Raw genomic sequence first — 26,532 nt, 5'->3', positions numbered from 1 at the left:
ATGCCTTCTGCACTTGATAGAATCAGTCATTGTTTATTTGGCTATTCCTTTGCAAGCTAAAACACTTTATCCCTCAAATCTTTGATTCTCATTTGATCACTAACTCCTTAAGCTCCTATTTCCTCTAAGAAATGCCTTTGTCTCCTCTTGGTAGCCCCACTACCTAGAGAAATTCTCTTTGCTTAAAATGACTGATTTAAGTAAAACATGCAGAAATGACTTTAATTATATATTTAAGAAACTATAAGGAAAAAAACCATAAAATAGAAATGCTTTTCCTTCTGCTATTTAACAACACACCTTAAATAATAGATATTAGTCAACTGAAATCATACAGAATTTATTGAGGGCAAGTTTGACAGGTGCTATATTATACTGGGCATCGAATAGCTATAGAGGTGTATAGTATGTAGTCCCCACCTCAAAGAATTTCTAACACATTGTTGGTGGTGGTAGTGTCTATGTGCTGAAGCAAAGCGTAAAGGAGGTCACCTTTACGCTTTTTTAAAAGGTGATCTGCTTTTTATTGATGATTTATTGGAGTATTTTTAATGTAAGTTGCGCCAATAACACATGTGTCATACAGTACGACATTGTAACACATTGTCATACAATAACAATGTGTCATACAGTATGACAAAGACCCATATCAAGTTAAAGAAAGCATAGTGGTTTTTTTCTTTTGCTAATTTATGCTTTTTGACATCAATGAAAGCATCTGTTGCTGCCCACTGGTAGTCCCTGACCCTCTGAGGGAGAGAATGTAGCCAAACCCAAGAAGAAGCTCTTCTGAAAACAATGGTGTCCCATGGAGACACCAGCTGTGTGGCAGGCACCATGCTGAGGGCTGTGCAGGTGTCCTCTCAAAGACAGTCCTTCACAGGCTTTCCCAGCATCCAGTGGGAAGGCCTCCTGCTGTCTAGCTTAGCTGCTACAGGCTGCGCTTGGCTGACCAGGAAGGGTTACTTGGGATTGATTACGGCAGTAAAACAAGGGTTTTATTATTTAAGATAATGGAACTTCTGCTACACATCTAATCCCAAAATATGTAATGGATCAAACACATCACAACTTAAAAACTCAGTCATCAAAGTTAAAAAAAAAAGTTTTTGATTAGTAATTCATTCTGCTTGAAATACAACTTTTGAGATTCGGATTCTCCCATCTTCTGGGTTCATCATCTTCAATGTGTAGCTACTAGGATTGTTGGGCTTGTCACATTAAGCTGGCAGAAGAAGAAAAAATATAGAGGATAGAAAGTTTTAATAGCCAGATCTGAAAAGTGTGTATATCATTTTACACTTGGGCTCCATTGGGTAGAACTCCACCATGTGGCCACAGCTAACTATGGGGGAGGCTGGGAAGTGGAGTCCAGCTGTGCGTCTAGGAAAAGAGGGTTTGTGGACTACCTAGCTGCTTTTGCCACAGACTTCATGATGGCTAGGTATTTAAAGTAGGTCTTGATGCGGTGTGAGATTGGAAAGGAGGATTAATCTAGATAAAATGAAAAGTGTGAAGGAGTAATCAGACCTAAACAGAAGAAAATGCAAGATCACATTTGAAAAATAAGAGATGATCCAGTTTTTCAGGAGCATGTAGGGAAGGAATATCATGGATGAAACTGTTAGAAAGATAGATTAAGACTATTTCGGCCTGACCTGTGGTGGCGCAGTGGGATAAAGCGTCGACCTGGAACACTGAGGTCGCCGGTTCGAAACCTTGGGCTTGCCTGGTCAAGGCACATATGGGAGTTGATGCTTCCTGCTCCTCCCCCTTCTCTCTCTCTCACTCCTCTCTCTCTAAAAAAAAAAAAAAAAAAAAAAAAAAAGACCATTTCCAGCCTGAAGCCACATTTTTAGAAGTTTTAAAATTTATACTGAAGAGTGTATATGTATATGTATATGTATACATATATGTATATGGAAGGGAAAGGATTTCCACAGCCCTACCCTTCCCAATTAATCCCTGCCAGGAGGTCATCAGGCTGAAAGATGAGGTTGGATTTTAAAGGACCAGATACTTTTATAACTATGAGCCACAGTTGGAGTTTTGCAAGCTAAGATAACAGTCTATATATAGGCTCCTAGGGCTCACTCCCACTTGCCAGAGAATTGTGGCCCAAAATTCATTTTCTTTCTTTTCCTTCATACTGTAATCTTTCCTAGAAAGTGAATTCTTATGTTTGTCTCCAAAACTCGGTGGCAGCAGTCAAGGAGAGGGGTGCAGACCCTCAGCAGGAGCAGCTTTATTTTGAGCTTTCGTACCAGAGTTGTTTCAGAGACTCCGTAGGGGCCGCCTGCCAAAAGCCAGTCTAGAGAATGGTATCTGTTGAATGCTGTTTGGGATGGATCCCAAATTCAGCAGAAGGAGGAGGGAGAGGAATTCCTTTCTGACTCTAGGACACAATCAACTTGTACTCAAGATCCTGAAATTTAATTACCCACATTGTTATCTTAGTTTGCAAACCTCCAACTGTGGCTTGTAGTTGTAAAAGTATCCGGTACTTTAAAAACCAACTTCATCCTTCAGCCTGATGACCTCCTGGCTGGGATTAATTGGGAAGGGCGGGGCTGTGGAAATCCTTTCCCCTCCCTTTAGCTCTGCCAACTTGGCTTGAATCAACACGAATGTTTTGGCCAGAAAATAGCCATCTCCATACCCTCTACACTCACCTCTGCCCCGAGTTCTATTTGGTAATCATATGGATTCCTAATTGTTAAATTAGTTTTGACCCCGGCTTCCCTACGTGCTGCCCCTGTAAAACTTCTGTGTGACTTATCCCTCCTTCCTTGAGCTTCTGACCATAAAAGTAATGGCTCTGAAATTTTACCTTTGCTCTCCAATTGGGGGAGAACTTATTTCATTGCTCCTACCAGGATATAAGTGTAATTGTCTGTTTTATTGGACCCTTGAAATAAAGAGAAAACAGATCCATTGATGTAATAACCGAACATCTAAAAGATGCTTCTTTTCAAAGCAAACTTGAAAAGAGACTTAGCTCATATTTTTCAAGATCCTGAGCACATTAATTATATTTGGATTTTTTGGAAAGGGAAGTGTTTACTTAACCTGTGTCAAGAGTTTCTAAAGGCCCTGACTGAGTGACTCAGTGGATAAGTGTCGACCCAGCACACCAGAGGTTGCGGGTTTGACGCCAGTCAGGACACGTATGAGAAGCAATCAGTAGTACACAACGAAATGGAACAACTAAGTGAAACAATGAGTTGATGCTGCGTCTCTCTCTCCCTCCCTTCTTTTCTTTCTCTCTCAAATCAATGGAGTTTCTAAATCTTCCCCCCCCCCCCCAGCTGGCCACAAACCACGCGTAGAAACAATCATTGTTACATTGTGTTCTTTGTCCAATGTGCATCTTTATTCCTCTTTTTCACCAAGATATCTTCACTGCTTTCTCTCCATGACCATCTTTTACACTTACAGCCTTCAAAAAACTAAACTTTGCTGGTGGCAGCCCTTGGTGTCTTTTTCTTTCAGGTGCTTGCGTGTAGGAAAGGTAACACTCTTTAGGCCAATATCTGTAGTACTACTATCTGTTCATTTGCCATCATGCTTTGAGATATATGTGCCTCTTTTTTTTTTCTTTTCTTTTTTTTGTATTTTTCTGAAGCTGGAAACGGGAAGAGACAGACAGACTCCCGCATGCGCCCGACCGGGATCCACCCGGCACGCCCACCAGGGGCGACGCTTTGCCCACCAGGGGGCGATGCTCTGCTCCTCGGGGGGGGGGGGGGCGTCGCTCTGCCGAGACCAGAGCCACTCTAGCGCCTGGGGCAGAGGCCAAGGAGCCATCCCCAGGGCCCAGGCCATCTTTGCTCCAATGGAGCCTTGGCTGCGGGAGGGGAAGAGAGAGACAGAGAAGAAGGAAGGGGGGGGGTGGAGAAGCAAATGGGCGCTTCTCCTATGTGCCTTGGCCGGGAATCGAACCTGGGTCCCCCGCACACCAGGCCGACGCTCTACCGCTGAGCCAACCGGCCAGGGCCTATATATGCCTCTTAAAGCACTAAAACATTTGGGAAGACAGCATAATGTAGGGAAATAGAACACAAGCAGAAACTAAGCAGATTTGGGTCCAAATTCTAGCTTTTTACCTCCGTGAGAGCTGAATAGAGCCCTTGACCTCTGATCTTCGGAGCCTGGATTTTGTTAGCATTAAATAGTTTTATCTGGTTTTGAGTTTTATCTTAATGAAACAACAGAGTATAAATTCATTTGTTATTAGTTTCTTTTACTCAATATTATATTTGTGAGATTCATTTAAGCTGTTGCATGTAGCAATAGTTTGTTCAGTGGAATTTATGGTATTATATTATATGTTGCAAATTATTTGTCCATTCTTCTTTGACGGACATTTGGGTTGTTTCAGTTTATTCTGAATTGCAATTCTATGATAATTTTTGTAAAATTTTGTGTACACAGTCTGTTGAGTAATGTCATACACTGCATTTTCCCAGAAGCAACTGTGAGAGAGATTTGCTTACAGGAAGTTTATTTCTGCTGTCAAGATCAAAGTTGCCTTCAAGGTCAGCACTTATGGGGAAGTGAGAAGGAGGACTGGACAGAGAGAGAAGCTAGACTGTGAAGCAGTTAACAACAAAGGCCTCAGCCAACCTGTGGGGAGCTCTGGAGCTGGAATGGCATTACAGAGTGTGCCATTAGAGGCACAGAGGCTGGACCTCTACATAGCCCTTACCCTTATCCACCAGTCATTGAATGTGACTGACCAAGGGATGTGAGCATGATCTTGAGTGAGGCATCTTTCTCTCACAGAGAGTGGGGGCCATATTTATGAGCTGTCATCCATTAACATTCCTAGCAACTGGTAAATGAGTGTTCTAGTACTAACAAATCCTAACGTGTGTGTGTGTGTGTGTGTGTGTGTGTGTGTGTGTGTGTGTGAGAGAGAGAGAGAGAGAGAGAGAGAGAGAGAGAGAGAATTTAGGGTTAAGCTGAGCAGTGTGCACCACAATGTCCATTACATGTCATTAGTGATTTCTAGCAGTTGAATTGCTGGTTCATAGTGTATATGTATATTCATCTTTAGTAGATACTGTCAAACAATACTTCCCAGTATCTGTACCCAAATACTGTCTTAATTTAGATTCTGACATCCCCAAATATCAATAGGATCTTACCACAAAGATAAAGGAACATTTCTAGAGGGGAAACACAAATGTAAGAGTATTCTATACATTAACTGAATATAGTCTATGTTGTGGGGAAAGCAAATTTGAGAACCATTGGAGTAGGCTATTTATCATTCCCTGCTCTATGGTTTGATGTCCTAAAAACTGTCAATATCGTTCAGGATGCTTTGTAATTTAATTAAGGGATTAATAGAGCCTAATGATTTCTTTATGTACTGACTTCTTTTTGTGCTTAGAAAAGAAAGGAAAGGAGATATATGAATTGACTGTTGCCTTGAATTTTATTTTTCAGAGTGGCCAAGTCAATGAAGGTCCCCGTATATGAGACCCCAGCTGGATGGAGATTCTTCTCAAATCTGATGGACTCAGGACGGTGCTCTCTATGTGGAGAAGAGAGCTTTGGAACTGGTAGGCTTTGTTGGGTTGATGTTACTAGAGGGGGTGGCTGAAGTATTCTGTGACCCCATATTGGAGACCTGTGAGCCCACTGTGAATGAGAGGCTGGAGGAAGAGTTAGAGGCAAATAAGTGAATAAGAAAGAAAGATACCTAGTGGGGTATGTGCTATGCTACACTCATCTCATCTGCCCACTTTTTCTTTTCTTTTTTTTTAAAAAAACTTCTATTTCTTTAAAAATTTTGCTATTATGGAAATTTTAAAAATTTATGAGTAAAGAGAATGTCAAATGGAATTTCTGTGTGCTCATCACTTAGTTTCAACCATCATCAACCTATCGTTAATCTTGCTTTATCCCTACTCTCGTCCACCTAGGGAGACCTCCTCCTTGATTATTGTGAACCAATCTCTAGTGACTCTTTAAGTATAATGGCTATTGACAATGAATAAATAAATAAATAAATAAATAAAACGAACAAGCCATGATACTATTATTACACCTAAAATATTTTTTAAAATAATTTCTTCTTTCAGTATTTTAAAGATGTTACTTTATTGTCTTCCGGCTTGCTTTGTTTCCAAGAAGTGGGTTCTAATTTTTATTTCTATTTCTTGCTATTGAAATTCTCCCAACTCCTGCCTCTGGCTGCCTTTAATATTCTCTTTTTAGCTTTTGTTTGCAACAGATTAATTATAATATGTCTAGGTATGTGTATTTTTTAAAAAACCCTGCTTGAGACTTTCTGGGATTCTTGTTTGCTATCTTGCACTAATTTTAGAAAATTCTCAGCCATTACCTTTTCAGATATTTTTTTCTTTCCCATTCTCTTTCTCTTCTCCTTCTGGGGCTCTAATTACACATATGTTAGATGAATTGTGACCATATGTTGTTTCAGAGCTTTTATATCCACTGTTTGGTTCTGTGTAATTTTTTTCCTTTTTCCTTAATTTGGTTAATTCCTTTTGGCATATCTTTAAATCACTGATTGTTCCCTTGGCTGTGGCCAATCTACTGATGAGCCTACTAAAGGACATCTTCATCTCTGACATGTTTTTACTAACAGTATTTCTCTTTGACTTTTTAAAAAGAATATTTTATCTCTCTGAAGAAATGCTTTTCATATATGTTGTTTTATATATGTTTTCTGTGTTGTTGTTCTTTTTCAGTAGGTCATTTAACATATTAAACAGGCTTATTTTAAACTCCCTATCTGATAGTTCTCATATCTGGTTCATCTTAGTTTCTAGTTCTCTTGATTGCTTTATCTCTTGATAAAGAAGTGGTCTACTCTTTCTTGCTTTTGTTCAGTTTTTCATTGAATGCTGGACAGTATGTATATAAGAACTATAGAGACCCAGGCAAATAATATTTATACACAGAAATGGGCATACCGCTTCTATCAGGCCGTTAGTGTGCAAAGTTAAGTTAATCTAGTCAGGAGTTGAGCTGGATTTGGATTTTATTGTTTTTGTCACAATTTTTAGTGCACCATAGGCTTCGTTTTCTTCCAGGAGTGGGATGGACATGTTTCACTGTGTGCTGAAAGTAGGGATGGGTGCTGGTGGAGATTTTTCAGTTTTTCTGTTTCCTCGTACCTTCTAACAGTTACTGCATATCTATGACACAAAATAGACTTCTGTCACCAGGTATTTGACCTTTCTCCCAAGGCAGCAGACGTCTGTTTAGTGTTGGTGTGAAATCTGAGCCCAGGAGGGTTTCCTACTCTTTCTTCAAGAGCAGAGGTTTTTACTTCAACCTTATTCTAGTAGCGGCAGATCCTTGCCTGGGCCCTTAGGATAAGAGGGTTTACAGCTCATACATTCAGGAGCTTATGGCTCTGTGTCCTGTGAAAGAAAGGTTGGGGAACTGCACCAGCAAGTCTGCCTCTTTGTTTACAGTCTTTTCTTGTGAGCAGCCAGAGACTTCTTATTCACTTATATGGAAGCGATTCTTTCTCCTCTGCTCTGCCAAAAGTGAGACTGTTTTGTGTCTTGTCTCTTCTTGGAGGAGCTAGTCACTTTGTAATTCACTTTATTTTATTGCCTTGTGATTTAGGATTGCTAATGAGTTCACGAAAAGTTATGATTTTATAGGTTTCTTGGCCTTTTGTTATTATTGGGAGTGAATTATCATGCATAGTTTCATATTCTAAGCAGAAGTGGAATTATAAAAGTAATTTCTTAATAATTTCTCCTATTTTTTCACTCCCCATAACTCAATAGTGTTTTCTCTAGTTAGGATCCAAACTATCTTACATTATAATCAGTTGATATTTCTTGTATCTTTTAATCTGCATTTTTCTCCTCTACATTTCTTTCTTTGTAATTTATTCATTGAAGAAACTAAATCATATGTCCTATAGAACTTTTACCACTTTGATTTTAATATTGATGTCCTCATTTTCTTTTCTAAATTGTTTAGTACTTATATAAAAAGAAACTATTGATTAATATGCTTTTTTCTCTGGTTTTCAACCACCTTAGCACATTTCATGATTAATTATAGTATTGACTTATCTAGAAAATATATTTTCTGGGATTTTTTTTTTTAGGAATATAGTTATATAATCAATCACTAATTTTTTTCTTTTCTTTTCTAATATTTATAACCTTTATTTTTATATTCTTATTGTATTGTATTGGTTATAATCTTCAAAATAATATTAAGTAATAATTGTTATATTCATGATTTTAATGGAAATGGATTTAATATTTTACTATCTAGTTTGATGATTGCTTTTTAATATTGGTTAAATCTTTATCATGTATATATAGATTTTTTTTCTATTATCATTTTACTTAGAATCTTATTAGAAATGGCTGTTGGAGTTATCAGGTGCCCTTAGTCTAGTGATATATTAATATATTTTTTTCCTTTATTTTGTGAATGTAATGAAATACTATGATTGATTTACTGATATCAAACCACTTTTTGAATTCCTATTTGGAATTAGTACTATTTGGTCATATTTAAACAGAGAGAAGTAAAACCTCTCAAACTGGTCCTAATGACAACATTTCAGGCTGTGTTAGGGTTTCTGAAGAAATCTCCTCCTGTGGAATTTTATCCTGTTACCAAAATCAGTTAGACCTTAGAAGCATTACCATCAATGGTATAGGAGGGATGGCATTCATCTGTGTTTCCCAGGAGAAGAGTGGCCATAATAAATTCTCTCAAGAACTACTGTTTGAACTCAGAATGTATGAGTGGCAGCTCTGTGTAGGATAGTCAAAACTGTTATACTTTTTCTCTGTAAGGCAGAGAACAATTTCCTTCTTCTTTGGTGTTCTTTGTGTTTAAACAAGTGACTGACTCAAAAAAAAAATCACAGGTTATATATTGTACATATAATTCAGCCTCCTAGTTATTAAAATAACACACATATAACAACTGCAATGAAAATTGGTAAGTCCAGGTTGCCCTTCCCTCTTTTTATTTGTCTTTATAAGCATTTATTGAGTACTTACAATCTACCATAAATTATAGTCTTTAAAATTAAAGGATAAAATAGTATATGTGTAAACCATATTATTCCTTTAGCAATAAATATTTATATACTTCAATTTAATAAACATTTACTAAGTACTTCCATTGTATAAGGCACTGTATTATACTGTATGTAGAGTACAAAGTGCTTAAGAACATACTCTTAAGAAATTCAAGATCTTTAGTGTATATAATCAGAATGATGCACAGATGACAATTATATAAAGCAGAAGCTTTAAAGTTCCACAATAGAGGAGTAGACAAAATACTGTGAGAGATAAGTAAAGGGGAAAATCCTTTGGGACTGGAAGTTCAAAGCCAACTTCATACAAAAGATGGAGGTTGGGCTAGACCAGGCGGTGACAGTGGATAGAGCATCGGGCTATGACCCATGTTCAAAACCCCAAGGTTGCCAGCTTGTGTGTGGTCTCATCTGGCTTGATGGCGTGCTCACCAGCTCGAGCGTGGAGTCACTGGCTTTAGCGTGGGATTGTATACATGACCCCATGGTCGGTGGCTTGACCCAAGGTTGCTGGCTTGAGCAAGGTGTCACTTGCTCTGCTGGAGCCCCCCAGTTAAGGCACAGTTGAGAAAGCAATCAGTGAACAACTAAGGTGCCACAACTATGAGTTGATGCTTCTCATTTCTCTCCCTTTCTGCCTGTCTGTCCCTCTCCCTCCTTCCCTTCCTCTCTCTCTCACTCTTTCTCTGCCCCTTCCCCCCTAAAAAAGAGATAGAGGTGGGATAGTTCTTAAAGAATGGAAAGGATTTGCCTGAACTGTGGTGGCGCAGTGGATAAAACATCAACCTGGAACACTGAGGTCACAGGTTCAATATCCTGGGCTTGCCTGGTCAAGGCACATATGGGAATTAATGCTTCCTGCTCCTCCCTCCTTCTCTCTCTAAAAGTGAATAAATAAAATCTTTAAAAAAATTTTTTTTAAAGAATGGAAAGGATTTGTGCACATAGAGATGAAAGGACAGGGACTTGTCAGATGGAGGGAGCAATGTCAAGAAAGAAATAGTTGTGGGAGAGCAGAGGACATGTGTTGTAAGTAGCCAATTGTTTGGGTTGTCTACAGCACTGTTTTCCAAATATAAATTAAGACACATTTGGGGTCATGAAATTAGTATCATGACATGTTTTAAAAAATTTAATTGGCTAGAATTCAGTAATTGCATTCAGTAAAGGTAATGTTATTTTGAGAATTGTGTACATACAGTTATGCACACAAGTATCTATGTGTGTAGTCGTTCTCATTGTAAAATGTATTTAATTTGAGTCATGACCAGAAATCTCTGAAAAAAACTGATCAGTAGGAGATGTTGGCAAAGTTTTTCTGTAAAGTGGCTGATAGTAAATATTTTAGGGTTTGTAGACCAAGAGACTACATACTGTCTCTTTTACAATTACTCAACTCTGCCGCCATGGCACAAAAGCAGCCATAGACAATACATAAACAAATGAGTACACTGTGTTCCAATAAAAATTTACTTAGACAAATAGGCTTAAGTCCAAATTTGGCCCAAGGGCTTAAGTTTGAGAGCCTCTGATGTACAGGGTAGAGAAGGGAGTATCAAGAAACAGGACTGAAAATGTGAGTGAGGAGAAGCCTGTGTTTGAAGCCCTTTGCTTGCCCAGCTAAGATGTTGGGACTTGGCTCAACTGGAAATAGGAGGCTACAGTCTGTGCAGGAGGGGGGTCTGCTTGCACTTTTCAGCAAGCTTTGCTTTCAGACACTTATGCTGATTACAACATGTAGGCCAGACTAAAAAGGGAATTTTTAAACTTTCTCATTGTTATATTTGCCTATAATTTTCCTTTCAAGATGCACAAGAGGTTTTTCAATGTATAGATAGAAGAGCCCTAAAGTACTGCTTCCAGCACCATACTTCAGGCTCAGGCGACATTAGCATGCTTTGACTGAAAAAGCTCCTGAGCCTGAGTTGGAGTTACGTGATTCATCCAGGGCCATAGAATCTGGAGAAAACCTTGAAATAAATTATAGTTGAACTAAAAGACAGCTCTCCTGCCACACCCTCTATGCTGCTTTCCTCTGTGCTGATCGGTCTCTTTAATGAAAGCGAAGACTAGTTCCATCTCTCAAGCACTCAACAGTAAATGACTGTTAGAAGGCTGAGGAACTAAAGCACTCTGGCTTGGAAGGAGCAAGGGGCTTCATTCTGCTCTCATACTGGGCGATCCTGAGCTGGTTGCATCAGCATTACCTGAAAGTACAGATTTTCATCCTAGCCTTACTTGGAATTCCTGGTGGGGCGGAGCCTGAGAACCTGCATTTTAAAGAAGTGTCCTCGTGTAATTCTGATGTGCAGTCAGGCGTAGAAAGTATTATCTGCCCCACATCTAGCACAGAAGGAAGAGGCCCAGTCTGTGGCATTCCATGTCACAGGAAATCTCCAGCATCTTTCTAGTCTTTTAAGATTTGCTGGATCCCTCTGCTTTGCCATGCAGATTTCAAGTGCCCTGGGGAGAGCGGCCATGTCTGTCTCGTTCAGCTGTGTCCTTGATATATGGCAGGTTTCGAGTGTTTGCAGGTTGGATAGAGGAAGGCTGAAATAATGGATGGAGGGTGGATGAATGAAAGGAAAGAAGGAAGACAGAAACAGAGGCTTTTATTCTGGTATTTCTTCTTTACTATATATATATATATATATATATATATATATATATATATATATATATATATATATATATATATTTCTGGAGATCCAAGCCTTAGGTATCCCAAAATTTGGGAGGATTCATAAAAATAAAATCACACAAACACATACCAGTTGGAATGGGGTGAGGAAGAATATTATAAATTACAAAAACATCAGAATTACATAAAATTTTAAAAGAAAGTTTTGTTATTTTCAATCATCATATAATTATCAGCACAAATTAATAGCTAGCAAAACTCTTCTAGGAAGACTTCAGCTAACCTACATTAACGGACAGATTTTAGATTTCAAATACTGTGAAGTATTTGTAAGTTTGTTTGTTTTTTTATTAATTTGATTATTTCCCGTGTGGGGCTTGCTGACTATTACCTGTAAATAACCGTGTTCAACACTTTAGTGATCTTTTGTATATACTACATTCTTATGGTCTTCAGAGTAGATGTTGTGTTACAGTTTATAATATTGACTTATTCTCTGGTTGTTTTGTGTATGGAGCCTTATTTCCCCTAATAGTAATACAGTTTATAACACTTTCAGGGCCAATCTTCCTTTATTTATATTTCACACATAAATGATGTACAGCCTAACACAAGATTAGGTTCACAGTGGTACTGTTGTACAAACATTGAATAGATATTTAAACAATTGTTTTATTAAATATTGTATATCTTCAAAAAGGGAAAACTTTAGTCCATTCTCTATCTCAATGATCATGATCATGAACTCTACATTTGGCTGTTTCAGTATCTGTCCATTTCTCTAGGAATGGAACTTATCTCACTCTGCAATTCTGCTGTAAGAGCAAATTTTGTCTATTTATTTCCTATCATGTCTAGCTCCAGGATATGGGTGTGCTAAGCTCTGTGCTGAATGTGCACATATCCTAAAAGCCATATCCTAAAAGGAACCTCTTTTAGTGAGTGAGTGAGTGACTAACCATTCTGGTTTGCCTGGAACTGAGAGGTTTCCTGGGATGTTGGACTTTTAGTGCTAAACCTAGGAAAGTCCTGGGCAGGCCAGTACTTGGTTACTCCCAGAACTGACAGCCTCCTCACAAGTTTCCCAGACACAAAGGGCAGGCCGAAACCATGATACTGAAGCCGACTCCAGCAACAGCCACCCACCTGAGCATGGCCACTGACATCTATTGAATCAGAGACTAGTGCCTACTTTTCTTTAACACCAAATTTAAACAGAAAGAAGAAGTCTAATTCACTACCCAGGAGTGATCTGCCTCCAGTAGGGGGCTATTTTGAGTGCTCTGTATGTAAAGCAGTGGCTCTCAACTAACGATGGGATTCAAATAATTTAACAACTGGTTTTCTGCCCTGATGACAATTTTAAGTATAAAAAAATATATACCGAAAGGTAGTTTATTATTTCATGCACTTAATACTTAAATAAAAACAATAAAAGAGGTACACAAAACTAGATTATGTTGTAAGAAAAAGTTTTAAAATATTAATGAAAAAATATTAAATAATACCTAACAAAAAGCAATAAAATTGTTAAGATATTTCCATATTGCTTCTTAAATGGCATCATTACTTACAATTCTTTTTCATCTATGTACAGAATGAACATTACTACGGGTGCTTAGAATATGCTCTTGCGCAGATGAATGTTAAAAAAGAGTAAGGAATGTAAACTTGTGATTTCCACATTGGCCCAGGTGCCCACCTTAGAGAGAACCTGATTACAAGTGTCATTTTAACAACCGGTTCACCAAACTCAACCAAAAATTAGGTAGCGGTTCTGCCAAACCGGTACCAACCGGCTGATCCCACCACTGCCCTCAACCCTGGTGGCCCATGAGAACCACCAAGGAACTGGAAAAAATGCTGATGCCTGGGACTCACTGCCAAAAATTCTGGACATTGGTATCTTTTAGTAAGTTCTTTAGGTGATTGTAATGTGCAGCCTAAATTGAGAATCACTAACCTGTGTTTCAGCTTGGAGTCAACAACAAGTGCAGAATGACTTATGTTTTCCTAATTGACAGATCTGAGTGCCTGCAGAGAGGACTTGTTCTTCCAGTAACATGTGTGATGTTGGATTGAGTTGATTTGCCCAGGCCAGGTTTCTCATTTGAAGACAATTCAAAGGGTGATTGAGACGATTGAGTATGTTTTTATTATTTCCTCCCTTTTTCTTTTGTGAGGTCTCTCTACTTATTGATATACTTGCCCAGCTCAAAGTAATATGGTTTTAAATCTTGAAAAAATTTGAAGTCTAATTTGGGTGGAGGGGGAATAGGGATGTTTCTGATTAGAAAAGAGTAGACCCTCTTTTTTTGTATCAATTTTCGCTAGAGTCATGCCAGGGAAGAGCTGAGCATACTCCTTCTTGTATCTGGGTAGGGACAGCTGCTTCTCTGGGCTGTTCAGACTGAATTTGAGTGGGCTTCAGGCTGGGCTGGCCCGGATGGAGGAAGGCAAGGTGAGTGGCACTTTATAGGCTTTGGGAATCTACGTAAAAACTCCTTGCAGGGTCCTCAACCAGGTGACAAGCTCTGGATGCACCGCCAGGCAGGAATCCAGAGGAAGCCAGCTTGTACTAAAAAATTGTACTGATGTTATTTTGTGCTAAAAAGAAATCAGCTATGAAGCCATAAAAATTCATGGAGGAGCCTGACCAGGCGGTGGTGCAGTGGATAGAGTGTCAGACTGGGATGCGGAAGACTCAGGTTCAAGACCTTGAGGTCACCGGCTTGAGCGCAGGCTCATCTGCTTTGAACAAAAGCTCACCAGCTTGGACCCAAGGTTGCTGGCTTGAGCAAGGGGTTACTCGGTCTGCTGAAGGCCCATGGTCAAGGCACATATGAGAAAGCAATCAATGAGCAACTAAGATGTCGCAACACGCAACAAAAAACTAATGATTGATGCTTCTCATCTCTCCGTTCCTGTCTGTCTATTCCTCTCTCTGACTCTCTCTGTCTCTGGAAAAAAAAAAATCATGGAGGAACTTTAAATACATATGACTAAGTGAAAGCAATGAAACTGAAAAGGCCCCATACTGTATGAGTCCAACTATATATGTGACAACCTGGAAAAGGCAAAATCTATGAAGAATGATAGAAAGATTAGTGGTTGCCAGGGGCTACAAAGGGAGGGAAAGATGAATAGACCAGACACAGAAGGTTTTTAGAGTAGTAAAACTATTCTCTATACTCCAGTGATGGGTAAATGTATTCCTTTGTCAAAACCCATACCATGTCCAACACCAAGAATGAACTATGATGTGAACTATGGACTTCGGGTGATACTGTCAGTGTAGTTTCCTCATTTATAACAGATGTCCCACTCTGCTGGGGGACACTGATGGGGGTGATAGTATTTGCATGGGGACAGAAAATATATGCTAACTCCCTGTATTTTTTGTTCAATTTTGCTGCGGAGCTAAAACTGCTGTAAAAAATAGTCTATTAAAAATTATACTGGTAATAATATGTTTAAATGCTATAGTAGAATAATTTTTTCTGGGATCTCATGTTTTAAAAACAGAAGATGTGAAAATATGAAGTGAGGAAGTAAAGGAATATCTTATTTGCATTTCCCTGCACACAACTTTTTAAAAATTTTTTATTAATTCTGATTTATTGCGTTAACACGAATTCAAGTATCCCACTCAATATAACATTCTCACTCCCACCCCATGTACCTTATTACACCCCCTTTGCCCCCTCCCCCAAACTCCCTCCCCTTCTTCCCTCTGGGATTTGCTGTCCTGTTATCTGTATCTATGTGTTATGTATTTATAATTTCACCAATTCCTTCACCTTCTCTGATCCCGTCCCCTCATCCCCTTTCCCTCTGACAGCTGTCCCTCTGCTCCCCCCAAACAAGTCTTTAACTGTTTACAGGCTGTTGGGATGTTGCCTGGGGAAAAAGGGGGGTGAAATGGAGGCTAGGGGACCCCCCTCTCCACATGTAGTCAGTAACAGCAGATATGGCTGTGGGGATTTTTTTTAATTTTTTTTAATTTTATTTATTCATTTTTAGAGAGGAGAGAGAGAGACCGAGAGCTGAGAGAGAGACAGAGAGAGAGAAGGGGGGGGGGGGAGAAGCCGGAAGCATCAACTCCCATATGTGCCTTGACCAAGCAAGCCCAGGGTTTCGAACCAGCGACCTCAGCATTTCCAGGTTGAAGCTTTATCCACTGCGCCACCACAGGTCAGGCCAGTCTGTGGGGATTTTGATGTGACTCTGGAGCTTTATCCTTGCTACTGGGTCTCTCTGTGAGACAAGCAGGCCCTGCCCCCAGCCTAGCTACCCCAAGGCCCATGTTCACAGCTCAGCCATGGACCTCCTTCCTCCCCCATCTTCACTTTCTGTCCCATACTGAGCCCTTCAGGACGTCCCTGATCCTAATCCTAAGACCTGTGAGCCCCACAAGGAGGGGGAAGGTCATATTTAAGTTTTGTGCTCTAAAAATCTATGTTATGCAATCTAAAAAATGGGATCAATAGGTTCACAGATTATCATCTGTTCATAAATGGTATTAATCCCTTTAATACCCCAACTAGCTCTTGGTAAACAGAATTTATGTTTTTAAATGTGAATTTCTATACACTATTGATGACTTAAAGTTTATTTCTTTTTTATTATGAAAATAATGCATGTCTTTTGATGAAATATGGCAAAAAAAGAAGAAAACCACCTGTGCGTCTACCACTTCACAGAGATAACCATCGTTAACAGTTTGGTGGATGTTGCCTCCAAAGCACACTGAGAATCTGTGGAAATATGTGTAATTGCAACATCATCAATGTCTCTATGCCTAACTCAAAGAGCTATAAAGAGCATTTACTTTTACTTGATCATTGGCCCCTTAAGAATCTTGGCAAATGTTTAACTTGTAGGCAAGTATAACCAAGCCAACAATCCATGCAGTTGGCTACAAATGGTTAAGGCTTTTTTCTTTCTTTTTTTTAATTCCTGTTACGAGAACTTCATGTCTCTTTATCACTAAATTATGACATCTTATCTCACAGTTAATAGCAAATAATGGCTGAATTTCCAGGTAATGTAATCCAGCTGGAGCTGTAAGGTATGCAAAGCCCATGTTTTAGAACAAAAGGATATTTTTCTCTCGCCAGTAAATAAAAGTGATTTTTCAGCTATAAAAGGACAAAAGGTTTAAAATAATTCCACTGGGCAGAGTTTCCTAGATTTTTTTTTTTTTTTTTTTTTTGGTACTTGGCTATGGAGCTAACCCAGCATCTTTCAAACTCCTTCCATTTTTTTGTAGCAGTTTAAAAAATTTGCTGAGCCTGACCAAGCGGTGGCGCAGTGGATAGAGCGTCGGACTGGGATGCAGAGGACCCAGGTTCGAGACCCCAAGGTCACCAGCTTGAGCGCCAGCTCATCTGGTTTGAGCAAAAAGCCCACCAGCTTGAACCCAAGGTCGCTGGCTCCAGCAAAGTGTTACTCGGTCTGCTGAAGGCCCGTGGTCAAGGCACATATGAGAAAGCAATCAATGAACAACTAAGGTGTTGCAATGCGCAAGAAAAACTAATAATTGATACTATCCCTCTCTCTGACTCTCTCTCTCTCTGTAAAAAAAAAAAAAAAAAAAAGAATTTGCTGAATGAGACTAGAGTCACTCCGTAGTGTGATGATGAAAACCCAAGGTCCTCTTATTCTAAAGGCAGCTGTAGCCAGACATGTAGAAGTGTCACCAGTGAGCCATTGATCAGCGTGTAGGAAGAACTAAAGACATAATTTTTCTTTTTAAATATATTTACTGCCCTCTCAGGGTTGTATGTTTTCCTTTTTTGAAGGAAAACCTTTGATATTTAACTCTGTAAATGTAACAGGAAGGGTAAAGCTTCATTGAGAAGTTAGCAAAGATGTTTACCTTAAGTATTGTTTCAGCATTTTCAAGGTTTGAACAGCTCTGTGACATCAGGTCTCCCTTGTTGATTTTCTGGATATGTTTCAGCCCTGAAACCAAAAGTACTGTTGTCTATTCTGACTGCTCTATTGCAAGAAGAAGTGGTTCACCCCCTGGTCCCACTCTCCTTCTTAAGACATTGCTATCGTTAGTGACAGCAGATAAAATTATATGAATAATTGAGGACAATCTGCCTCAAAGTGTGTAATGAGGAATCAGCACCATGTTGAAGCTTTGTGTGAATTACCAATAACCAGATCAACAGCAACAGCAGCCTGTTGTGACATCCCAGTCACTGTTCTAAATACTTAGCCATGTTTACTTGCTTTATCCTGACTTGCCTCTACCCCATGTGGTAGAGGCCATTATTATCCCTACGTTGCAGGTGAGGACAGCAAGTCACACAAAGGTAAGTAGCTGAGCCAGAATTTGTGAACATGAACAATTTGAATTGAGAGCCTGCCCTCTGACTGTGATTAAATTGATGTGACAACTGCACAAGATTGGTGATGGTGTCCCCATTTTGCAGAAGAGAAGTTGGGGCTCAGAAAGATGAACACCTTTGCAGTTTTCACATGGGAAGTAGTAGAGTTTGGTTTAAAACCCTAATTCCAAAGCCTTCTCCATGCCTTCTCATTATACCACGTTTCTCACACTGTAACATTGTTCCTTTGTAGTCAAGGCTTTATTCACATCAGATAGAGGTTATACATAGTCAATGCACAGATGCTTAAATGGGTGTACAGTACATTGTTCTGGGTTGTTTTTGTATGGGAAGCTACCTGTTTAGATTGCACTTTTCTTTCATGTGAATGCCACAACGTGAACTGTGTCTCTATAGAAATAGCTGTAGGATTAAGCTTCCCAGTTTATTCCTGTCTCAAGGACTTTGTGGTTGCTATACCTCTACTTGGAATGCTTTGTCCTGAGATCTTAAGATGGCTGACTCATTCTTCTCAGGTGTAAGCTCAGATATCATCACCTCAAGGGGGCTGACCCTGATTAACTGTAGTAGTTTCCTAAGGCTCTCATAACAATGACCACAAACTGGATGGCTTAAAACAACAGAAATGTATTATTTGCTCATAGTTCTGAAGGCCAGAAGTCCAAAATTGAGGTGTTGGTAGGGCATGCTACCTCTGGAAGCTCTAGGGGAGCATTCTTCCCTGCCTCTTACAATTTCTGGTGGCTTTATGCATTCTTTAGCTCGCGGTGGCGTAACTGCTGTCTTTGCCTCTGTGTGTGTCTCCTTGTTGTGTCTCCTCTTTGAAAGACAGTTGTCATTGGATTTAAGGCCCACCTGAATAATTCAGGATGATCTCATGTCAAGATCCTTAATTATATTTGTAAGATTGTTTCTCCAGATAAGGTCACTTTGCAGGTTCTGGGTGGACTTATCTTTTTTGGGGGGAGGGCACCATTAAACCCCACTGTAGGTAAACTACATTATAGATAAAGCAGTCTTTGCTGTTGTCACACTTTGTGACATCCTCATCCAGTTAAATCTTCTCTTAGCCCTTGTCCTTATTTGATGTATCTCATTCTTTAATTTGTCTACCCTTCCGTTGCCTATATCCACCTCCTTGAAGTCAACCTTTACGAGTATCACTGCTGTGTCCTTAGTACCTAGACCAGGGGTCCCCAAACTTTTCACACAGGGGGCCAGTTCACTGTCCCTCAGACCGTTGGAGGGCCAGACTATAAAAAAAACTATGAACAAATAAATCCCTATGCACACTGCACATATCTTATTTTAAAGTAAAAAAAAACAACAACAAAAAAACCCGGAACAAATACAATATTTCAAATAAAGAACAAGTAAATTTAAATCAACAAACTGACCAGTATTTCAATGGGAACTATGCTCCTCTCACTGACCACCAATGAAAGAGGTGCCCCTTCCGGAAGTGCGGCGGGGGCCGCATGCGGCCCTTGGGCCGTAGTTTGGGGACCCCTGACCTAGACCAATGCTTAGTATAGTGTAAAGTCACTACATAGTTACTGAATGAATGATACTATTTGGCAAATGTGCTGTCAACTTGGCTTCTTTCAACAATTCACAGGATTTTAATTTAATTTTTTTTTATTATTTTATGTTATTTGAATTTCAGTGAGGTTTTTGGAAATATAAGTATGTTATGGGACATATATTTAGCACAATGGGTAAATATATCAAGCCTTTTCAAGGTAACAGTTCCTAACTGTTTTTCACAGTTCATTTAGCTTTTACTTTTCCCTCAGGAACAAATCCTTAGCGGAGTATTTCTCTGTCCCCTAGGCTCCGACCACCTCCGAGAGAAAGATGGCCTCTGGGCTGTCTTGGTCTGGCTCTCCATTATGGCTGTCCGGAAGCAGGGTGTGGAGGAGATTGTTCGAGATCACTGGGCCAAATTTGGCCGCCACTACTATTGCAGGTGAGAAGGGTAAAGTACCCTCCCTTTGTGGACCCTGGGGAGCTACTCTTAGAGCCGGTTTCTGACCCTGGTGGACTAGAACCCTAGGAGAGAGACATCTTTCAGGAAATTCTGAGGACCCTAGAGGGATGAAGCTGGATCTCCCCGACACAACCCCTGGTTGAGGACTGAGGAGGTGGGGACAAATTTCCCCTCTCCCAGTGAATCCTCCTTCTGTAGTCTTTCCATCAGTGCCTATAAGGTAGGCAGCCATCTCAAGAGGAATCTGAACTGCAGAGCCTTGAAAGGTGCCTTTGTACTCAGAGGGTATGCAGTCAAACCAGGGACTTTCCTTGTTGGCTCTCCACCCATATTTATCAAGAAAGGGGGCCAGAGAGAGGCCAGAGTGCTTTTGTAATCCTCTCCCTGTCTTTGTCTTACCTCCCCACTAATGGTCCAAACCATGTCCGAGATGCCTGGGCGGGTGCCCTCTGAAGGGGCCGCCTGATTCCGAAGTCCTAGATTTTGCTACAGTTTTGTACTCAAAAAAGGAAGTACAGAAAAATGAAATATTACTGTGAGAAGGAGGAAGGGAAAGGGTCAATGGCTAAAAGCTTAGGGTTTGGGGTCTCGACCACTTTCCTGTTGCAGTAAGTGAGCAGAGTCTCCTGGCTGCATGATTGCCTGCTCGGTGTGTCCCTAGTACCAAGCCTGGTTTAGGGGGAACACTGACAGGAAAGGATATTAGGAAAAAACATGGGAATGGGACAAGGGAATCCTTGGGTAGTCTTGGAGGCTCTCTGTATTAAAAACAAACTGTGGCTCATTTGCTTTGCTTATGAATAACTACGTTGGATGTTTGGTTGTGTTTCAAGAGCTTGAGGGACAGAAAGAAAGCTTTAGACTTCCCTTATAAGGTGATTATTTCTTCTCTTAAGAGGTCATTTACTTAGATAAACATCAGAGAATAAGGAAGCCTGTGATTGCACTTATTAAAACGAAAGACGGCAATGCTCTGGCAAATGCAGACAATGCTGTATTTCGTTTCTGTTTAGTCAAAAAGGCTGAGGCTGTGAGAGTCTGCAAACCACCTCCAGTTATTCATTGTTCATAAAATAAGGACTTTCAAGGCAGGTGGGAACTTGTTTTAACCCCTAGTATTTCTAAAAAGTGCCAAAAAATTCTGCTTCTTATGGGCTTTTTCTTTCTTTCTTCTTCTTCTTTTTTTTGGCATACCAAGGGGCTAATTGGCACAGCAAATCATTCTTTGATTGAATAAAGCTGTTTTAAAAGTCCAACCTGATAAAATATATTATGATTACTAACCCCTGGCTTAGTGAGACTGCTTTGAGTCAGGATGTGTTTCTCATAATTTGTGGAATGATTAACTAGCTTTCTTCCAGTGTTTTGAAGACATGGTGTTATGGTAAGTGTATTTATAATATAGTTCACTTTTTGTGGCTAAGAGTTTACATGATAATTACTTTTTTCATAACAAATACCATATTAGAGAATATAATTACAGTGGAGTTTGGAATTCTTGTTGGACATTGTTTTGTTTCAGGTTTCTGTCCAAAAGATCACAGAGATAAAGAAAAAGGAAGGAGGTAAAGGTAGAATGGAAAGGAAGCATTTCCTTCAGTCTCCAGCAAATGAGGATTGGAAGGTGCTTGCAAAATACAATGATTTGTGGTCTATTTTCTTAGTGGAGAGGAGACTGTAGAACATTTTTGGTTTAACTACTACTGACCTGAACTGTATCTGAGAATCCAGATGATTTTTCTTATGTGAGTGGACCCCAGGAGTTCTCCATTTAAAGGCTTCTTCCCTTGAACATGTGTTGTTGTTGGTGGTAGTCAGGGGTGGTTGCAGTGAGGAGATGGCAATGCTAGGACCTGTTGTATCTGAAGATGAGCATTTGGGCAATTTGGGCAGGCTGGTCTGATGACTTCTACCATAGACTGAATGTGATCTGCTATGTTAGTGGATGTTCTCAATTTCTGAGTCACTTTCAATGCCTCTTTCTCTCCTTCTAGACCCCCTCTTATCTTATCGTCTTACCCCTTTCTGCTTGATTAGATCTTTACCTTCCCCAAAAGAAAATCTTTAAAGAGAATGCTCAGAATGCATACACTGATGAGAAAGAATGTTTTGAGTTCTCTGTGGTTTTATTTCTAAGGCTGGGGCAGACACACTTTGTGTAGGAGGGAGAGAATAAAAAAATGGGTATAAGGCCCTGGCTGGTTGGCTCAGTGGTAGAGCATTGGCCTAGCATGTGGATGTTCTGGGTTCGATTCCCAGCCAGGGCACACAGGAGAAGCACCCATCTGCTTCACCCCTCCCCCTCTCCTTCCTCTCTGTCTCTCTCTTTCCCTCCCACAGCCAAGGCTCCATGGCAGCAAAGTTGGCCTGGGCACTGAGGATGGCTCCATGGCCTCCACCTCAGGCACTAGAATGGCTCTGGTTGCAACAAAACAATGCCCCAGATGAGCAGAGCGTCGCTCCCTAGTGGACTTGCAAGTGGATCCTGGTTAGGCACATGTGGGAGTCTGTCTCTCTGCCTCCCTGCTTCTTACTTCAGAAAAATATCAAAAAAAAAAAAAAAAAAAAAAAAAAAAAAAAAAAAAAAAAAAAAAAAAAAAAAAAAAAAGGTATAGGAGCAGGAAACTCATTGCTAGACATGGAACCATCTTATACCATGGTTCTCTATTTTGGCTAATACTCTGATGTTTACTTAAAAGATGTTGGGTGGGTAAAAGGTGGAAACAACTCTTCAGATATTCCTTCTTTCATTTCACTGAGAACTCACACTCCTCCCCTGTGTGACAGGGAGCCCAAACGTAAGGTCCCAACACTGACCCTGGAGCACGGCTGCCCCTCCGAGGGACCGCTTCTTAAACAGGACACTCTGGCTGTGCCACTAGATCTGGGTCAAAAACTGTCGACACTGGGAAAGACCCCACAATTTCTTTATGGTAGGACTAAAAATAAAAGTAATTGACAATTTTAAGTGCTGGTATCTGGCACTGTGCCAACTACTTGGTATCCATTATCATTTAACCCCCATAACAAGAAATGAGATAACTGTCATTTTAAGATATTTTTTCTGATCACCTCTCAGCCCCACTGTTACATTTAAGGATCTTGGCTAGAGGACTTTTTTCCCAGTGGAAAAATAGTCATATTTCTTCCAAGTTTCCAAGAGAGTTTTATGGTTTGTTGAACTCCCTCTTTCTCTTTACCTCCCTTAATTCCTCTCTCTCCTTCCTCCCATTTTTTATTCCACCACTTACAAAACACTTGCTACTTCCTAGAAGCAGCTGAGAACAAAACAGGTAAGCACTCTGCTCTCTGGAAACTTACAGTTTTTGTAGGCAAAGACAGACAAGAAATAATAAATAAATATACAAACAAGACAAATACAAATTGGGATAACTACCAAAGAAAAGATAGGCCTGACCTGTGGTGGTGCAGTGGATAAAGCATCGACCTGGAATGCTGAGGTCGCCGGTTCAAAACCTGCACTTGTCTGGTCAAGGCACATATGGGAGTTGATGCTTCCTGCTCCTTCCCCCTTCCTCTCTCTCTCTCTCTCTCTCTCTCTCTCCTCTCTAAAATGAATAAATAAAAAAAAAGATAAAGGGTGATAAGAGACAGGGAAGGATAGACAGAAGCTATCTCAGGTGGATCTTCAGAGAAGGTCACTTTCCAGAGGTGACACTGATTTTAAAAAAACTGTAGGAAGAGAATTCACCAGCTGTTTGAGTAGCCGGGGGAAGAATATACTAGATGAAAGGAATGGACGGCAAAAGCAAAGGCCCAAGAGCAGGAAAGGGTGAAGTGTTTCTGAGGACTGGAGAGAGGGCCAGTGTGACTGGAGCATAGTGAACAAAGGAGAAAGTGGGATCAAGTCAAGTCAGGCAGTGGGCAGGGGCAGGCTCCACAGTGCCTTGGTTAGGGGGTTGGGTCTTGTTCTCGGTGTGATGGGTGCTTTTGGAGGAATTAAAAGGAAGGGAGTGACATGAGTTGATTTTTTCAAGATTGCTTTAGCTGCTGTGTGGAGAATGGGTGGTGAGAGCCAGGTGGGAGTGGGAGACTAGTTGGGGGTGCTTTTCTGTGTGGTTCTTCATGCAAATAAAACCAATGATTAGATGACCTTAAAAAGTACACTTAATTACTCGTTTGCTAATTAAGTTTGTGTTCATCCTGTGTCCTGTCCTCCTTCACCAGGTTTGACTATGAGGGGCTAGAGCCCAAGGCGACTTATTACATCATGAGGGACCTGGAGGCCCTGGTCACAGACAAGTCCTTTATTGGCCAACAGTTTGCCGTGGGGAGCCATGTCTACAGTGTGGCAAAGACAGACAGCTTTGAATATGTGGACCCTGTGGATGGCACTGTGACTAAGAAACAGGTATTTGCTAAGAAATCACCAAAACAGGTTATCAGGCCAAGCCAGGTGCCAAAGTGTCCTTTAGGAATGATACACTCTGAGCTCTTCATTTTATAGATGAGAACCCTGTAGCCAGGAGAGAGGAAAGCCCCTGGTAACGGTTATCAAACTAGCAAGTGGCAGAGGGTAGATCAGAACACAGGACCCTGAATTTCTGTCTGGTGTCTTTCTATTTGATAGCTAATGGGCCAATATCTCAAAGAGATAATAGATCCAACACTTCCTTCTGAAATGTTTGCAGCTGGCATCCCTCTATGTTGTCGTCATTGCTGGTGATGAATTCAGTTAAATTTTCAAGAGCAAAAGATCCTTCTCTATGGGACCAGCAAGTGTAGGAATGTGTCAGCTTTTATTATCTTACGTCACTGAGGAATGATAGGAGGTTAGCTGGATGGGTTTGTTACTCTTGGTAGGGGAAGAAACAGTTAGAAAATGTGCCCCACAAAATCCCAAAGGAAGATTTATGGTTTAAAATTATTTATGGTTGAGAATTATTATCACCTTAGATAAGTGGCAAAATTAACCAACCACAACTTCTATTATGGTCTCATCTTTGTGAATTGTGTAAAAGAAGTTGAAAGTTATTACAATTATTTTTCTTCTCAGTTTTTGTTTGTTTATTGTCTATGGCAAATACTGACCACTCTGAGAGCAAATTTTAACATTTACAGTCTAAATAAGATACTCTGAGTAACATTAAGAGAAGTTCCACTCTAAAATCCCCAAATTCTTACCTTTTTATATTTTCTTCATTAAGTACAGACAACAAAATAAATCAGAAGCTTTAAGTTTGCGGAACCTAAATGTAATATTGAAGTATTTAAGTAGTACTGCTATTTTTATTTTGACAGTATTTTAGTCATACTTTTTGTCTTAGGGTACCCTGACTTGCAAATGTTCCAAAGCTCAGTGTCACCCTGTTAATCTCTTGGTATTCTTTCTCTGGTCTGTTTTATGGTGATTTTTCATCTCTATCAAAGTGTCAGTCTTTCATTCTAGAAGTCTTCCTATGGCCAGACAAATTGATTACAGCCCTACTTTGGAAAGATCTAAGGTAGTGAAGACAATAGTGGTCATGAAGCGTAGAGACCGGAATTGAATTTTACCCCTGCCACACACTAGTGTCTGACTCTGCTTGATTCTTTGAGCCGCAGTTTCTTCCTCATCTGGAAACTGTCTGTCTCAGAGTTGTTTTAGAAATGGAATAAAAGAAAACACATAAAAGCTCCTAGGACATGTTTTGTAGTTAGGTTTCGTTTCACTCCAGAATTCTTTCTTGAGTGGATTGAGTTTTCTTCATAATAACACAGTGACTCCCTGGAAATGTGAAGTCAGCAGCTCAACACATGCACCTTTGAGTCTCTCTTCCTTGGATAAGTCTTTTCCAGTTTTGTACCACATTCCCATTTCCATTTTACATGGGAACCTCAGAATAAATTTTCCTAAAGCCATGGCTCATTTTATTATTATTACTGTAGAATTTTAAGAGTCATAAAATATGTGCTTTCTAAGGTATCCTGGGGAGGTTTCTGTTTCCCCACGAGGAAGGCTTGGAAACCATTCCTTGAAGGGATTGTCTAGTCAATGCTAGGTTCTGGACTTTCTCTACTCATATAAAACTTGTCTGTTGAGCTCATTTGATTTGCTCTTAAATCCACCAATACACTACCATTTTCTTCTTCAGTGCACTCAGCATTTGGATACTTTTTGCCTGGCTTTTCTTTGATTGTTCACATCAGGCTAATTCCTCAGCTAGGTCTCCTGTTTGGATAATTATTTATTCCATGTCTCCTCCCCTCCAACCTTAAACACTGATTTTCATTTTTACTCTGGGATTTATTGATTATTTCTTCTTTCCACACTCTTTCATCTCAGCTCAAAGGTGGCCATAAATAGGTAAGTGCTACCAGGACCTGCTCTTGGGAGTTGCTTCAGTACAGAAGGAAGGTTGTTGTCTCCCCAGATTCCAGGACGCAATGACATTTTCATTAGCTAGTGGCCCTGAGTCATGCTGGAGCTTTGCTGTAGGCCTGGGTTTCACATATCATACAAGTCATCCAT

At 40.0% G+C, this 26,532-nt stretch overlaps 1 protein-coding gene across 1 annotated transcript in view; it reads left to right on the top strand.

The window, feature by feature from the left end:
- PGM5 (phosphoglucomutase 5) overlaps positions 1-26,532 on the top strand; it is a 172,221-nt gene that overhangs the window by 115,929 nt on the left and 29,760 nt on the right. Inside the window, exons 7-9 of the mRNA XM_066368036.1 lie at positions 5,455-5,570; positions 19,904-20,039; positions 24,249-24,432. Of these exons, the coding sequence (XP_066224133.1) occupies positions 5,455-5,570; positions 19,904-20,039; positions 24,249-24,432 (436 nt within the window). The remainder of the gene's footprint in view (positions 1-5,454; positions 5,571-19,903; positions 20,040-24,248; positions 24,433-26,532) is intronic.

This window comes from Saccopteryx leptura, chromosome 2 (assembly GCF_036850995.1).
Source record: "Saccopteryx leptura isolate mSacLep1 chromosome 2, mSacLep1_pri_phased_curated, whole genome shotgun sequence".
NCBI lineage: Eukaryota > Metazoa > Chordata > Mammalia > Chiroptera > Emballonuridae > Saccopteryx > Saccopteryx leptura.
This window is presented reverse-complemented; position numbering and strand designations above follow the sequence as displayed.